General features: G+C 39.0%; 1 protein-coding gene across 1 annotated transcript in view; it reads left to right on the top strand.

The window, feature by feature from the left end:
- LOC124642881 overlaps positions 1-13,830 on the top strand; it is a 30,362-nt gene that overhangs the window by 16,194 nt on the left and 338 nt on the right. The window contains exons 8-27 of the mRNA XM_047181631.1: positions 1,156-1,289; positions 1,682-1,752; positions 2,920-3,011; positions 3,146-3,406; positions 3,820-4,008; positions 4,315-4,439; positions 4,694-4,855; positions 4,997-5,083; positions 5,166-5,364; positions 5,508-5,633; positions 7,863-7,991; positions 8,239-8,448; positions 8,623-8,829; positions 9,539-9,629; positions 10,811-10,903; positions 11,425-11,573; positions 11,975-12,215; positions 12,527-12,694; positions 12,823-12,910; positions 13,655-13,760. Coding sequence (XP_047037587.1) covers positions 1,156-1,289; positions 1,682-1,752; positions 2,920-3,011; positions 3,146-3,406; positions 3,820-4,008; positions 4,315-4,439; positions 4,694-4,855; positions 4,997-5,083; positions 5,166-5,364; positions 5,508-5,633; positions 7,863-7,991; positions 8,239-8,448; positions 8,623-8,829; positions 9,539-9,629; positions 10,811-10,903; positions 11,425-11,573; positions 11,975-12,215; positions 12,527-12,694; positions 12,823-12,910; positions 13,655-13,760 — 2,928 coding nt within the window. The remainder of the gene's footprint in view (positions 1-1,155; positions 1,290-1,681; positions 1,753-2,919; positions 3,012-3,145; positions 3,407-3,819; positions 4,009-4,314; positions 4,440-4,693; positions 4,856-4,996; positions 5,084-5,165; positions 5,365-5,507; positions 5,634-7,862; positions 7,992-8,238; positions 8,449-8,622; positions 8,830-9,538; positions 9,630-10,810; positions 10,904-11,424; positions 11,574-11,974; positions 12,216-12,526; positions 12,695-12,822; positions 12,911-13,654; positions 13,761-13,830) is intronic.

Genomic DNA, 13,830 nt, shown 5'->3' with positions numbered 1-13,830 from the left:
ATGGTAAATAAAAAATAGTTTGTCCCAGAACTACCATTCATCGCCATGTCCTAAATATATTTGAGAATATTGCTTTTTCTAACGGTTTGCGTCCCTCCCGCTGTGCGCTAAATGTTGCATATTAGTGGATGTCAAGTGTTCGACGTGGAATGACGTGTGCACGTGCCTGCGTTTTCGCGCCATAAATGTAAGTATTCAATTTTTTTATTACTGGACATTTTTTATTTCATCGCCGTGGATAGGTCTAACTTCTGTTTGAATAAGTTTGTCCTCTTAATTGATCATTCGGTACAATGCCATTTATCTTATGTTTATTTGTGACCTGTTAATTACTGTGAATTATTTACAGATTTTTTGTTTTTTGATGTTTTTGCCTTGATATTCATCGCCGCGCTCTCATTCCCGTGGTTTCCGTGGTCAAAATTTGCTATGGAAATGAAAAAAAAAAAAATACACGGCAATGAAAAAATTTTCATTGCCATGCCTTGTAAAACAATTTCGTTTCATTGCCGTGGCCACATGTTTCATTACCGTGACTTATGTTTTCATCGCCACGGCATGATTAAGAAAAAAACAATTTGTACTATACAGTCAACTACAAAAAGATATTTCCACGTTCACCTCACAAAATGATAAACTTAGACACACACCACTCCACTCTCTCTGTCATTTGACACTCTATCACACGGTAGACATTCAAACACGCACACACACCATCTCACACATGCACACGGACACACACTCACTCACTCACATATACAGTCTAATTATAAACATAATAATGGATTGATTCTTTCTAGAAAGCCAAGATGCCTAAACCGAAACTATCGGAAGAGGAAAGAAAGGAAAGAAAAAGATTGTCTGGAAAAAAACCACGTGAAAAGTTCTTTCATTGCCATGGACGCAAGTTTCATTGCCGTGCATGCAAGTTTCATCGCCGTGGCATAAAAATTTTAATCTTGTATATCTCGTTAGTTTTTTAAGCTATCTACTAGATATTAAGTAAGAATACATATCTTATCAAAAACTTGAGAAAACACAATTTTTTCTTGTTCTAAAGTTGAAGAATAAAAAATCCACGGAAATGAAGATTTTATTGGACCTGTTGAAATTCACCCTTTTATACAAAATATTAATTGGCATATTCTTTTTTAGTATCAACATAAACTTAGGGACAGGATTTATAGCACAAGGATGTCTATGGTGGCGACTTCAAAAGTAATGCCGGATATACAAGAACAGCGTTCGTTACCCTTTGAAGGGGAACTCTGGGGAGATCCGGAATCTAGGTGAGTTAAACTTGGTGCAAAATAATTTTACCGAAGCATAGCAGTTCCATAAGAAATTCCACATAAATAACAAAATTGGATGGACGAGTCTCAGATTAATTTAGCAGTAGGAACTGACCACTTTGGATATTTGGTCCTATAGTTCGGCCATTCAGAGAATGCGTTCCTGACACGTCGCGATTGAACTGACGACGTAACTTTGCAATGGCGTTGCAGTTACGATAAAAATATTTTTGCTGGTTGTTTACCGTTTTAACAATTGAGGAGCATTAAAACAACATTATTATATCAATAATCAATGAATGTTATTACGTCGTCAGTTCAATCGCGACGTGTCAGGAACGCATTCTCTGAATGGCCGAACTATAATCGATTGAAATTCCTCTTTTCAGGTTTATGCAATCCTGGTTGACGTTTAGATGCATTATTGTTTACGTATCCATTGCTTCCGCCGCTGTGTTGGGTACGAAAATAATGTTATTAAGACTATTTGGCTTCCGAACTTCACCGTACCGAGAGAAAAAAACTTGCAAACTGGTTTAAAGCTCTCTTAAAAGAAATTGCAGGATTCCATTAAAATAATGATTTTAATCGAAAACCACAGTAGTATAGTTTAATAAATATCGTGTCTTTCCTTACAATTCCTATTTATGGTGAAACGTACGTAAGTATGTAGGTAGTTGAAGTTTAAAATTATTTAACTCTGAAAGTGCTCGCCTCGTTGCTGCCGCCCGCTGCCATTTCGATGTGACTCGGGCGGGCCTGACATCCAGGTGTCTCCTTGATAAATAAGATAAAAGTCGAGCAGCTACTGCAGCAGTAGACTGTGAGCCAAGGTGCATGAGCTCCGCCCGTATGACATAAAGCTCTACAAAAATGTACATGGCAATCTCAAATCAGAATCAAATCTTCTTGCCTCGGAGATGCCGTGCCTGTACCGTAAACATATTCGAACAATTGATAGATTCCACCTGGAATGCCTACGCGACATTTTGAACATCCAGTGGTCGGACCGTGTTTGTAGTACGGAAGTACTCAGACGAGCTAGTGTTAGCGGTATTGAGGCTTATCTGACGCGTTGACAGCTGCGATGGGCCGGGCATGTCTCACAGTCTTCTGAAAAAGGGTAGCAAACCGCATCCTCAACTCAAAAACTGCAATATGGCAAACGTAAGCAGGGTGGCGCCTGCGGTACAAAGACGTGCTTAAACGCCACATGAAGAGATGTGACTTACATCCGTCACGCTGGCAGGCAATGGCAGCGGATAGGGCACAATGGAGGCAGACTGTCAGGGACAAGGTGCTAGTTCAAGACACGGCGCACAGAAGAGACGAGACGAGCTGAAGGCCCGACCACCTGCGGCCATGCCATACACTTATATAAGAGGCGGGCTGATTTGCAGTGAATGTGATCATACATTCGTTGCAAAACTTGGCTTTATCAGTCACTGGAGAGCACACCAGCGCAGCTCTCAGTAATAAGCACAAATCCAAGTCGCTGCGGCTGAAACCAGCCAGGATTGACCGATATTATATTCTTAATTAGACAATTATACTTCATATTGGACATTTTGGTCAGGACGTGGATAATAGAATCTTTTAGTGACGTAAGTTATGGCTTCGGTTTAAGGTGGCGTTGGAGCTGTCAATCGATGGGTGTTTACGATGATCAGTGGATTCTGTGACTGCATTTCCTGGATTGATATTATAATGAAACTTTGTGTGAGTATCTACTAGTAATATATGTAAGTGACAGTGTTATGACGGGCATACGGCCCAAGTTAAGAAAACTGAACTTGGCTCAGAAGCAGATAGTTCACACTGCTTGAGATAATCGTTTGTTGATGCCTTTTCAGATGCCTTATTACGACAACCGCGGTATTTTAATAACTGACAGGCAGAAATGCTTCCTCAATTACGCATCAAAAGCATTTGTTTTGGACGTAATCGGTGCCGTGCCATGGTTCGACGTCATCAAATCTATTCTCGAATCAGAAATCGACGATGATACCAGCTTTCTAATGAACACGTTGTGCAAGTTTGCGCATATTTATATTATATTTGCTTATTTTCAATACATTAGTGATATTCCAACCGTGAACGGAACTTTTATCAATGTAAGTTTCGTTTTATTTATTATACTAGCTGCTTAACAAAGGTATTTTAATCAACCAATAGAATTAAACATTATTCATATCTTAACTCCGCCTGCTCATTGGTATTTGTTGCGAGAGGTAATGAGCGGAGAAATTCCATTGGTTATTTAAAGACTTCTCCATTCCGCTTTACTCGTCGAAGAACTTGGAGTTAAGTCAAAGCAGAGAAGGTCGATCGATCGTTATTAAGGTTAAGCAAAGCTCGCCGCGGTCGTTCTGTGGATAGCTGACGGTGGTGGTGAGGAGATTAGATAGGCAGTCGCTCAATGTAAAAAACGGTACTCCGCTACGTCCAGTTAGATTGAAAGCCGACCCCAATGTACATATGTAGTTGGGAAAATGCTAGGCAGATGATATTGAACCTTTTATTTCAGATCATTAAATGGCAACTGGTTAACAGCTTAGTTGTACTTGGAGCCAGTCACTATTTCATGGTGAGCTGTGTGAAGTTCGACTTTGAATCAAAAAGTATGCGACTATTGGATGTTACGCTCCGAAACACTTGTTGGATGCCTGACGTTATAGAGTTGCCAATTGATTTGAGCTGGGACGACTTGCATTTGGTAATTTATTGATTACTATCATCATCAGCCTTTATACTGTCCCACTGTTGAGCACAGGCCTCCTCTCACACAGACCAAAACTGAGAACGCTGAGAACAAAGCGGGTTAGTGATTTCAGACTTTATAGTACAGGTTTCCTCGAGATGTTTTCTTTTACCTTCAAACAGTCATTGAGTCTCCTTTGACATAATAATTTATATGAAGCTGATGTCCAAATTCAAGCTCCAATCGGAGGGATAGGTTAATGCAATCAGCAGTTCGACCTTATTTCGTTAGTTTGTAGACGTAACATCCTCACCATTTCAGATCTTTGCTGAAAGCCTAAGTCTTGCTGAAAACGGCATGTTGGGTTTACATTTTGGTAGATTTATAATCGACCGAGAGAACGTCGGTGTTGGAATTTGTCTCATGTTTATAGGCTTTCTTTATTGGTATGTACAGTTCGTTTTATATTGTCGTTCAAGTCAAAAACGCTCAGCTAGGGCTAGCCTAGGGCCAAGGAGAACAAAATGACTAGTAATAATAAATGACTAACCGTAAACTATGTATTTTTTTCATAGTTGTTCAACTAAAACTTGAAAGTTGAAAGTATGAGTTAGGCCTTATAAGTATTCCACCTGAATTTTGGATCAAATATTCGTAGCTTTTACAAGATCATACAGCTTAAAATAATTTTGTCTTGTAGGTTCATTTCAGCTTATTCTCTAACGCTTTTGGTGTTGGATGTCGGAGGAGACTATGAGTTCCAGCATTCTGTCAATCAACTCGAACATTTTCTTAAATCCGAAAGAGTTGACAAGGCCATTATTGAGAGATCTGTCCTTCATTTTAAATACTCCTGGAAAAGGTTGGTTCATAATTTCATATAAATTGTGATGAATGTACATACATATGTGGATCCTTTTCAATTATGTTACAAATAAGTGTCTTTAGTTTACTCTTAGTTTCAAAACAATGGATTGCCTACTAAATAATTTGTACTCCACAGAACTATGGGTGTAGAATTGGCCCAGCTCAATAACGAGAGTATCAATACTGTTTTTAGACAGGATCTCAATTCTTATTTCTACAGAAAGTAAGTCAAAAATAAATGCGAATTGCTATAACCATTCGGTAAAGTGGTTGTAATTGCTAAAATTATTATGTTCTTCTTATAGAACATTTAGCATTTTGGACTCGATACTTAAAGGAGGCGAACAGATGCAAAGACAGCTGGCGAGCAACAGCATCATACATTTCTTTCTGCCAGGCCACGACATATTTAGAGAACAAAATATGATCAATTACTTATGTGTTGTCCATCGAGGAAGGGTCGCGCTTAGTAAAAATGGTCAGAAGCTTATTACTCTCAGTAAAGTGAGTCCACCTAAAATTATTTTGTGCTAAGTGTAATGATCGTGTTGAAGACGAGACGAATTTTAATTAAGTTACAGCTAGCAATTTTAAGATTTCAGTGATGAATGCACTGGCACATTATTAATTATTTGTGTTACTTCTAGGGAGACATATTTGGGCAGCTCCTGGGCACTAAAGTACGACCTGTTCGCGTTACAGCTACAGCTGAAGATTTTGTTGACGTGCTATATATCGACCTCAAAGCGTTTCAGAGTACTATTACAGAGCCGGTACATAACTTGGTGTTTTTTTATTTCCTACTACCAAAATAACATTAACTAGTCATAATCTTTAACTAGTCCCCTCAAGATACAAAGTAATCTCCCTTAAAACTCTATGATCTTGTGAAATTTGTAATACTGTTTAAGTGTGTCAGTTGCACCCTTTAACTGGTCACTACCTACAGGTATACAGTTATACCCGTGCCCTCGACAACAGGTAAATGGAGGCAACACCAGGTAGGGTTTTTAGCCGGTAAGAGTCCGGCACACCCCTCCACCTACCCCAGGTGGAGTACAGTCCATGAGGATTTTCCCCCCTGACAAAAAAAAAAAAGCCCTCTACTTGCCGTCCATTGGTCAGATCATAGATTTGGAAATGTTTGGGTTACCGTTATAATCAAACGGTGCAACTCACCGTAACAGATCAAAAGCAGCTTATAAGTCATGGCACAGTATAGCAGCACCGCAACAGCACGGCTCCACACCAGCATTTAAGTTGTCATTCAATTTAGAGCATTAAATCATGTATATTATAAATATATTTCGTAATGTCAATATGAAAAAGCCAACGGCGAGCAGTCAGCTCGCTTGCCGCTACCACACAACTCGACTCGCCGCCCGCGTGCTGCAAGCGAGCGGACCTCATGCGAACAGCGCGCCGACGGCGCACAGTGGTCCGGATTTTCAAAAAGGTGGACATAGGATCGAAAATGCATATTTAACTCAACTAAAAATTATTTCGTATAGGAAATTTAACACTAATTAATACTTATTACTACAACTTTTCAAAAAAACTGCTCCTTCACCTAAAAAAAAATATCGAAAAGAAAAATGTATGGGAGAAAATCTATTTTATTTTTTTTCTCCCTTCAGTATCAAAGTATAGCAACCAAATCTTATATTCTGGTAAGTACCTATTGTTCTTAATACGACAAAATATAAATTGCTTGCGTATCCCTGCGGCCTTGGCGTCTACGATGCTTCAAAGTTAACAATTTTAAAGTTCAATTATCTTAACATTATTAACGAGTTTTTCTGAGTTTTTCTATTGAAATTAATACAGAATAATATTTTTTAATAAAAAACGTCCCCCGCGCGCACCAACCGTGTTTTAGGCTCGCCCCTACTACTTGGGACTTAAATATACTACTGGTGAAATGACAGTATACTTTTGTGTAGTATACTTGGCATGAAAACCGATGAATCACTGAAGTCTACATCTTCACTCCTTTGTGAACTTCGTTACGGGTAGTCAGAAGCCAGTAAGTCTGATACCAGTCTTACCAAGGGGTATTGTGTTGCCCGGGTAACTGGGTTGAGGAGGTCAATTAGGGCAGTCATGCTTTATAGGTATTCCCCGAAGGGTTCGGCAAAGTTGTATACTACACAAAAGTATACTGTCATTTCACCAGTAGTATATTTAAGTCCCAAGTAGTAGGGGCGAGCCTTAATCACGGTTGGTGCGCGCGGGGGACGTTTTTTATTAAAAAATATTATTCTGTATTAATTTCAATAGAAAAACTCAGAAAAACTCGTTAATGATGTTAAGATAATTGAACTTTAAAATTGTAAACTTTGAAGCATCGTAGGCGCCAAGGCCGCAGGGATACGCAAGCAATTTATATTTTGTCGTATTAAAAACAATAGGTACTTACCAGAATATAAGATTTGGTTGCTATACTTTGATACTGAAGGGAGAAAAAAAATAAAATAGATTTTCTCTCATACATTTTTATTTTCGAAATTTTTTTTTTAGGTGAAGGAGCTGTTTTTTTGAAAAGTTGTAGTAATAAGTATTAATCAGTGTTAAATTTTCTATATGAAACAATTTTTAGTTGAGTTAAATATGCATTTTCGATCCTATGTCCACCTTTTTGAAAATCCAGACCACTATGCGGCGTGCTAATTACGCGCCGACTCCGAGCCGGCAGCGAAAAAACGTCATTACGTCATGTTCAATCATAACTGTCTTAAAATAATATTGAGTTTGCGGTGACAGCAAGCTTACACCTCGCGGCCGGCGCGCGGACGGCGCGCGGTCGGCGAGCTGGCACCTTGCGGACAACGCGTAGTTAGCGCGCTGGCAGCTAGACGTAGTCTTAATTCGAGGCGACGCCGTGCTGCAGCCGTGCTGTTGCGGTGCCGCTATAATGTGCTTACAACATACTTATTCGCATATGACTTAGTTCGATATGGTTTTGTCTTCACGTGGTTAGGAGCTAAACTTTTTGGCTCTAGGTGAGACGAACGATAACGCGTAATCCACAACAAAAGAGCGACTTCATGGCTACGAAGAACATCTTCGTTGAGAACCCCTACGACACGGTACAATATTTGCTTCGAGGACGCAAAACCATCAGGCTTCCGGTAAGAACACTGTTCCATACGAGCAAGTTAGGGTACCGTGGAAATATATTATAAGATTTCTACCTAAATCATCAGCATCATCGGCTAGCCTTTCCCCAACTAGTAAAGACAACAAAGAAACAACTTTTAAAGACTGCCCGACACGCCCATCGGGGCTGTCTTTTACAAATTTTAACGTTCATTAAGTGCTGTTTTTCAGCCAAGTTTGAATAAATGATTTTTATACAGAGAATATTCTTTTTCTCAGTGGAGCCGTTACCCAACAGAAGCTCGAGGTGCCAACTGGTACGTGTATTTTTTGCACCTGACATGGTTCGTGGGCCCTCTAGTCACGGCCATGATAGTGCACACTTTGTTTGTCCTGCCTACTGGACACAATCTCTGGGTGCGGATGTATGTGCTGCTATTTATATTCGACGCGGTACATTTAATAAACTTCCTTAGTGAATTTTACGAGGTAAGATTTCAGTTTTTGTTTTTTAGTGATTTTGCCTTTTTAGTAGCATTTCAATGTTCTGGAGTCTTAAATATCACAGACTAACTGATTATTTTTCTTCTCTACTACATTAACATGGAACAGTACATGTAATGATATCTGCTGGTATATAATACTATTTACTTCAATTTTCAGATTGAGCTTGTTGTCCTAAAAAACAAGTGCGCGCATCAACGCGTTGGCCTTAAAATATTCAAGCGCTGGGGGTTGTACGTAGATTTGTTGACTTTCCTCATACCATTGTGTACGATCATTCACAATGATTGGAGATTTCAATACGGTAGAATACTAAGATTGAAGTCCTTCTGGGACTTTCATCGTCATTTCTGTAAGAGTTTTAAGGTATGGCCCTTGATTTTTGGAGTTTTGTATCGTCGTTTCAGCTGAAAGACGTCCACTGCTGGACGTCTTGGCTTCGCCATCTTGCTCGATCTTCAGCAACCCGCATACACTGCTTCCAGAAGACCAAGGCCAGATCGTCCATCTAGTGGGGGTTTTTTTAATTGGACTGTTTAATTTGATGGCCTTTTATATTTAATAGCTGGTACACAAATATACATTTCATTTGAAATAATGTCACGGTTTATGAGATAGGTGCTTATGAATCTTGATAAGACAAATCTTGACAATTCAAAGAACTAGCAAAGCAAGACTAGTCTAAAGTCTCATCAGAATCGGAAAATTATTGGAGATGTTCGTGGACTAAGCTATGCTGGATACCTCAAGATCATAGATCATCAGAAGTTTCGTAAAATTTCGTGCACACTCACATGCATACAATAATGGCAACAATTTTTTTTTATATTGCGGCCTTTGAAAAAGTTGCGCATGGATTTAGCGGGCGTTTTTGGGGCAGATTTTTATTTTGGCGTTCGATAAGCGCTGATTTATCAGCCTTATTTGATTAAACGTTTTTGAGTTTGAGTTCAAAATCGTCGGCTTTGATAAGAATTGCTTAGTCTTAGGAATTGCTTAGGTAGGGCCTACGCAAACACTTACCTATAATTACCTACGTTAAGTTGAATTTAAATAATAATTTGTATAATTTTAGAGACAACTAACCCCTGTCATTTTGAAAATTTCTATTATATTGCTGATAATGCACAGTTTTACCTGTGGATGGGTGTACATCGCGTGCAGACGTGGTGAGTTTCATCATTTTAATAATTGCTTTTTTTAAAAGTAATATTGGGAACAGCTATAAGACCTCACCACGTGGTTTCAACGCACGTCGCTCACGTCGTTCCTTTGTGTCTCCCGAAATACGGATTAACTCAGCATGACGTGGTGGTCCATCCACGCACCAAGCCAACTAACCTACTACGTAGTTTGTACCTATGCAAAAACAAACCAAACTCTTTTACGCTCTAGTCTTGTGAGGTTTACATAGTTTAATTATTCTACGCTTGTAGGGAAAGGGGAATGCCGATTTTAGGCCTTGCAATGCCCAAGAAATTTAATTTAGTAAAAAAAAAACATTTAAATTTTACATATTTAACTCTTCTATTCACGACGCGATACATGTCAGTAACATCCTAACTAATATTATAAATACGAAAGTAACTGTCTGTCTGTCTGTCTGTCTGTCCTTTCTTCACGCCTAAACTACAGAACTGATTTGTTTGAATTTTGGTACAGACATAGTTTGGAACTTGAGAAAGGACATAGGATAGTTTTTACCAAAAAAATTGAAAAATAAATTTTATTCCGGACGTACAGCGCCATCTATTGGTCAAACCTAAAATCTGCCGAAAGTCACTATTCCACGCGAACAAAGTCGCGGGCAAAAGCTAGTTTTTTTATAAAAAATAAATATTGAAACGATACAACGAAATAAACAGACATTTGCTAGCTTGCCAATTTCAAATCCGGAAAAAAATAAAGATTTCTGTCAGTTGACAATTGACAATAATAGAAATGTCATTGCATTACTTTGTTTGCATTTGCATCTAGTGATTCGCTGCGTGTATTTTGCTATAAAAATCGACGTTTTTGACCATGAATACTGTCTCTGGCGATTCTCCTATACCTGACGACCACGGCCTGAATATGGATTCCGCTCTTCCTGATAATGAGAAAGTTTTCAATAACTTTTTAATACTTGTATAGAGGGTACATTAAAAAACCTTGTAATTTGAAAACTCGAACTATTTTCAATATTTTTTCTTTTATCAATATATTATTTGTGGTGCATACTAATAGAAACAATCGATGTTACTTGTGGGCACTCAGGGCCTAAATAACTATGGCGGCTTGGCATCCTCCTTTAGTGATACTGACTGATAGTCTGCAAATTTTTTTCAACAAACTAATTATTTTCCAGAGGGCAAATTCCCCGTCCGCCTTTTAGACGTGCGCAATTTTTCAAACATAATTGACTTAAGCATGTGGATGCACCCTGATGATCGAGGCGAAGGTAATATTTGATTTTCATCAGAACAAAGAGTCACTCTAATGCAAATCATTATTTATGAAGCCAGTACTTGTGCTTCAACTTCAACCATACAGACAGAATTGTGTTTCTGAGGAGTTTGTACCATCATATCTTCTTCCTGGTTAAAAACATAGGAAGTGGTGAAGAACGGGCATTTTTGGAGCTGTCGTTGGCATTCAAAAAGTGTTGATTCCGCCTCCTAAAGCAAGAAGTAGCCGCTTCTTCGAAAATAATATCTGAGATAGAAAGCTGGTGGCTTGCGCCGATCTACCACCGCTATCGCCGCTGGTTCATCTGGCAACATATCTATAAAGCAAGCAGATAACAACAGCAAAATGAAGCAAAAGCAACTGTCATAGAATGGACCAGCGCCAATAAGCGCTGGTAGATCAATGTCGGCTAAGTAGGTACGAACCTTCTTCCTGAATATGGCCTGAATAAGTAGGTACAGTAAATTCTGCCTTATTTATAATGTTTTAGTGTGTATTTTCGTATGTATGCAGGTTGTGCTCGGGTTAGTAGAGATGTTCCCGATAAAGATGACCCGGAAGTGTTTTTGCCAACATTTGTGGTTCCAAGGCATTGGGCCCACGATTACGTTTTAGCATTCACTTATATCTTGATGACGCAAACGCTAACTAATTTAGACACGGTAAGTTCTAATTACTTGTTCTTATACTTGGAGTTAGCTGTTGTGTTGATGTGGAGTAGACAACAGAATAAGTACGAAAATATAAGGTGTCGTAATTTGACTTGCTTGAGTTTTGCGCGGACAAAAACGAAAAACATCTTGTTAAAATGGCGTCCTAACCAAGTTATACTCAGTTATAGTCGGCCGTAGCGGCTGCTCGCATGTAAGGAGATCAGCTAGTTTGGCAGGACATATCAAGAGTACAAACATTTGCGAAGGCACTGGTGTCCGCATACCTTCACTCACATAGCCTAATGGACCGGCAATCCGACACAGGACCGACATGAACGTATTTGAATCTTGTGAAAATAATAAGCTTTTTACACACGTGTTCTAACCGAGCCTTTAACGTTTTGTTTTAGGTAATGCCACTGACTATAAATGAGGTATATTACAAGGTGTTCATGACCTTTGTGCTACAACTAGTGGATATGTATGTAATGGCTATGGCGCTTAACGTTGCCCGCACCAAATATCGTGATCTATACCTATACGATGCAGCTGTCAAGAAAATGCTTATATATTTGAGTAATTGTGGACTGTGCAAATCTTTATCGGATAGTATTTTGGCGTATACGCATCAACTTTGGGATAGGCAAAAAGGTTTCGTTTTTGATACTTTTTATGACTATGTACTATAATAATGGCGTCCACGGCCGATTTCGGCCACGGCGGCTGTTCTCATATCAGGAGATCAGTCAGCTGCGCAGGACATATTATTGTGCACGAGCATTTGGACTACACCAATGGTGATGTACCTACTATACCAATGATGATGATGATGTGTGAAATGATGAGAAAGGATGAAGAAGAAATTTGGACCCGTTTTCTTCTAAATGAGAGAGATTTTTGTTAAACAGCACGCGGTCGTTTGATGGAAATGCACCATAAGATATTAAAATAATTCTTTTTAGGTGAGAGACTACCGGATTTAGCGTACAAAGCTCCAACGTGTCTGAGGCATGATTTGTTTAGTGAGTTGTACATACATCATTTAGAAGCCCCGGCGACGTTCAGGCAACTGCCTTATTTCTTCAAGCGCCAGTTAGCGGCCAGACTTAATCGAATGACAGTATTTCCCGGTAAGAATCATTTGCTTAGTACCCACACACTGCTGATGCCATCCATCTCCATACTGATTCATGAGCCCCCACAAACTATCGGCCGACTTATAATAGGTGAACAAAGTACTATTTTACGTTTGTTTCAGGGAAGTGCATTGTGCGAGAAGGCGACACGTTTAATGTCACTTATTTCATACATGAAGGTGAAGTGGAGAAGTATCAAACTGACAAAAAGTGAGCAGTTATACATAGGGAACATAGAGTTCATAGAGTGTTCTTAAGGAAATACATAAGGGAGTTCATAGTGTACATAAGGAAATACTTAGGGGAGTTTACAGAGCGTACATAAGGAAATACATATGGGAGTTCATATGGTGTACATAAGGAAATACTAAGGGGAGGTCGTAGAGTGTACATAAGAAAATATATAGGGGAATTCATAGAGCGTACATAAGGAAATATATAGGGTAGTTCATAGAGCGTACATAAGGAAATATATAGGGGAGTTCATAGAGCGTACATAAGGAAATACATAGGTGAGACTATCGCCCATTGGTCAAATCGGTGATTGGTCAATTGACAAGTGAAAATCGTTATAGTTAAATGGTGCTTCTCTCCATACACATCTAAACCAAGCGTGGGTATTAACGCTCAGTCCTTCTCCGTGTGAGATAAGGCATTTGCAAAGTGCCTTTGCAACTTTTCTAAGTTTGTATACACTTTCCAAGTGTATTCGTATCTTGGACACCAATGACTGATTTAAGCTGAAAGAAAATTTGAGGAAACCTGTACCTACATAAAGTCTGAAATCACCAACCCTCTTTGTGCAAGCGTGGTTATTAATGCTTAATCCATGTGTGAGATAAGGCCTGCGCCCTGCAATTGGACAAAAATGTCTGATAATGATGATGCCAATTCAATAATAAAAAAGGCTGATGGGAACTATGAATAATAATGAAGTCCGTATACTTGTTGCAGTGGTGAGAGTAAATTGGTATCTGTGTTGTACACGAATGGATATTTTGGATGCGTTTCTGGGCTCTTCGTCAACGTGGGTTTCTATTTCTCCTATTACTCGCGAACTGTAAGTATTTAATCGATGCATGGTTTTTGAGGCAAATTATTACATGGTTGAAATAAAAGTCCGTAAATTA

Source organism: Helicoverpa zea, chromosome 26 (genome assembly GCF_022581195.2).
Source record: "Helicoverpa zea isolate HzStark_Cry1AcR chromosome 26, ilHelZeax1.1, whole genome shotgun sequence".
In the NCBI taxonomy this organism is placed as follows: Eukaryota; Metazoa; Arthropoda; class Insecta; order Lepidoptera; family Noctuidae; genus Helicoverpa; species Helicoverpa zea.
Note: the sequence above shows the minus strand (reverse complement) of the source record. Positions and strands in the feature narration are given on the sequence as shown.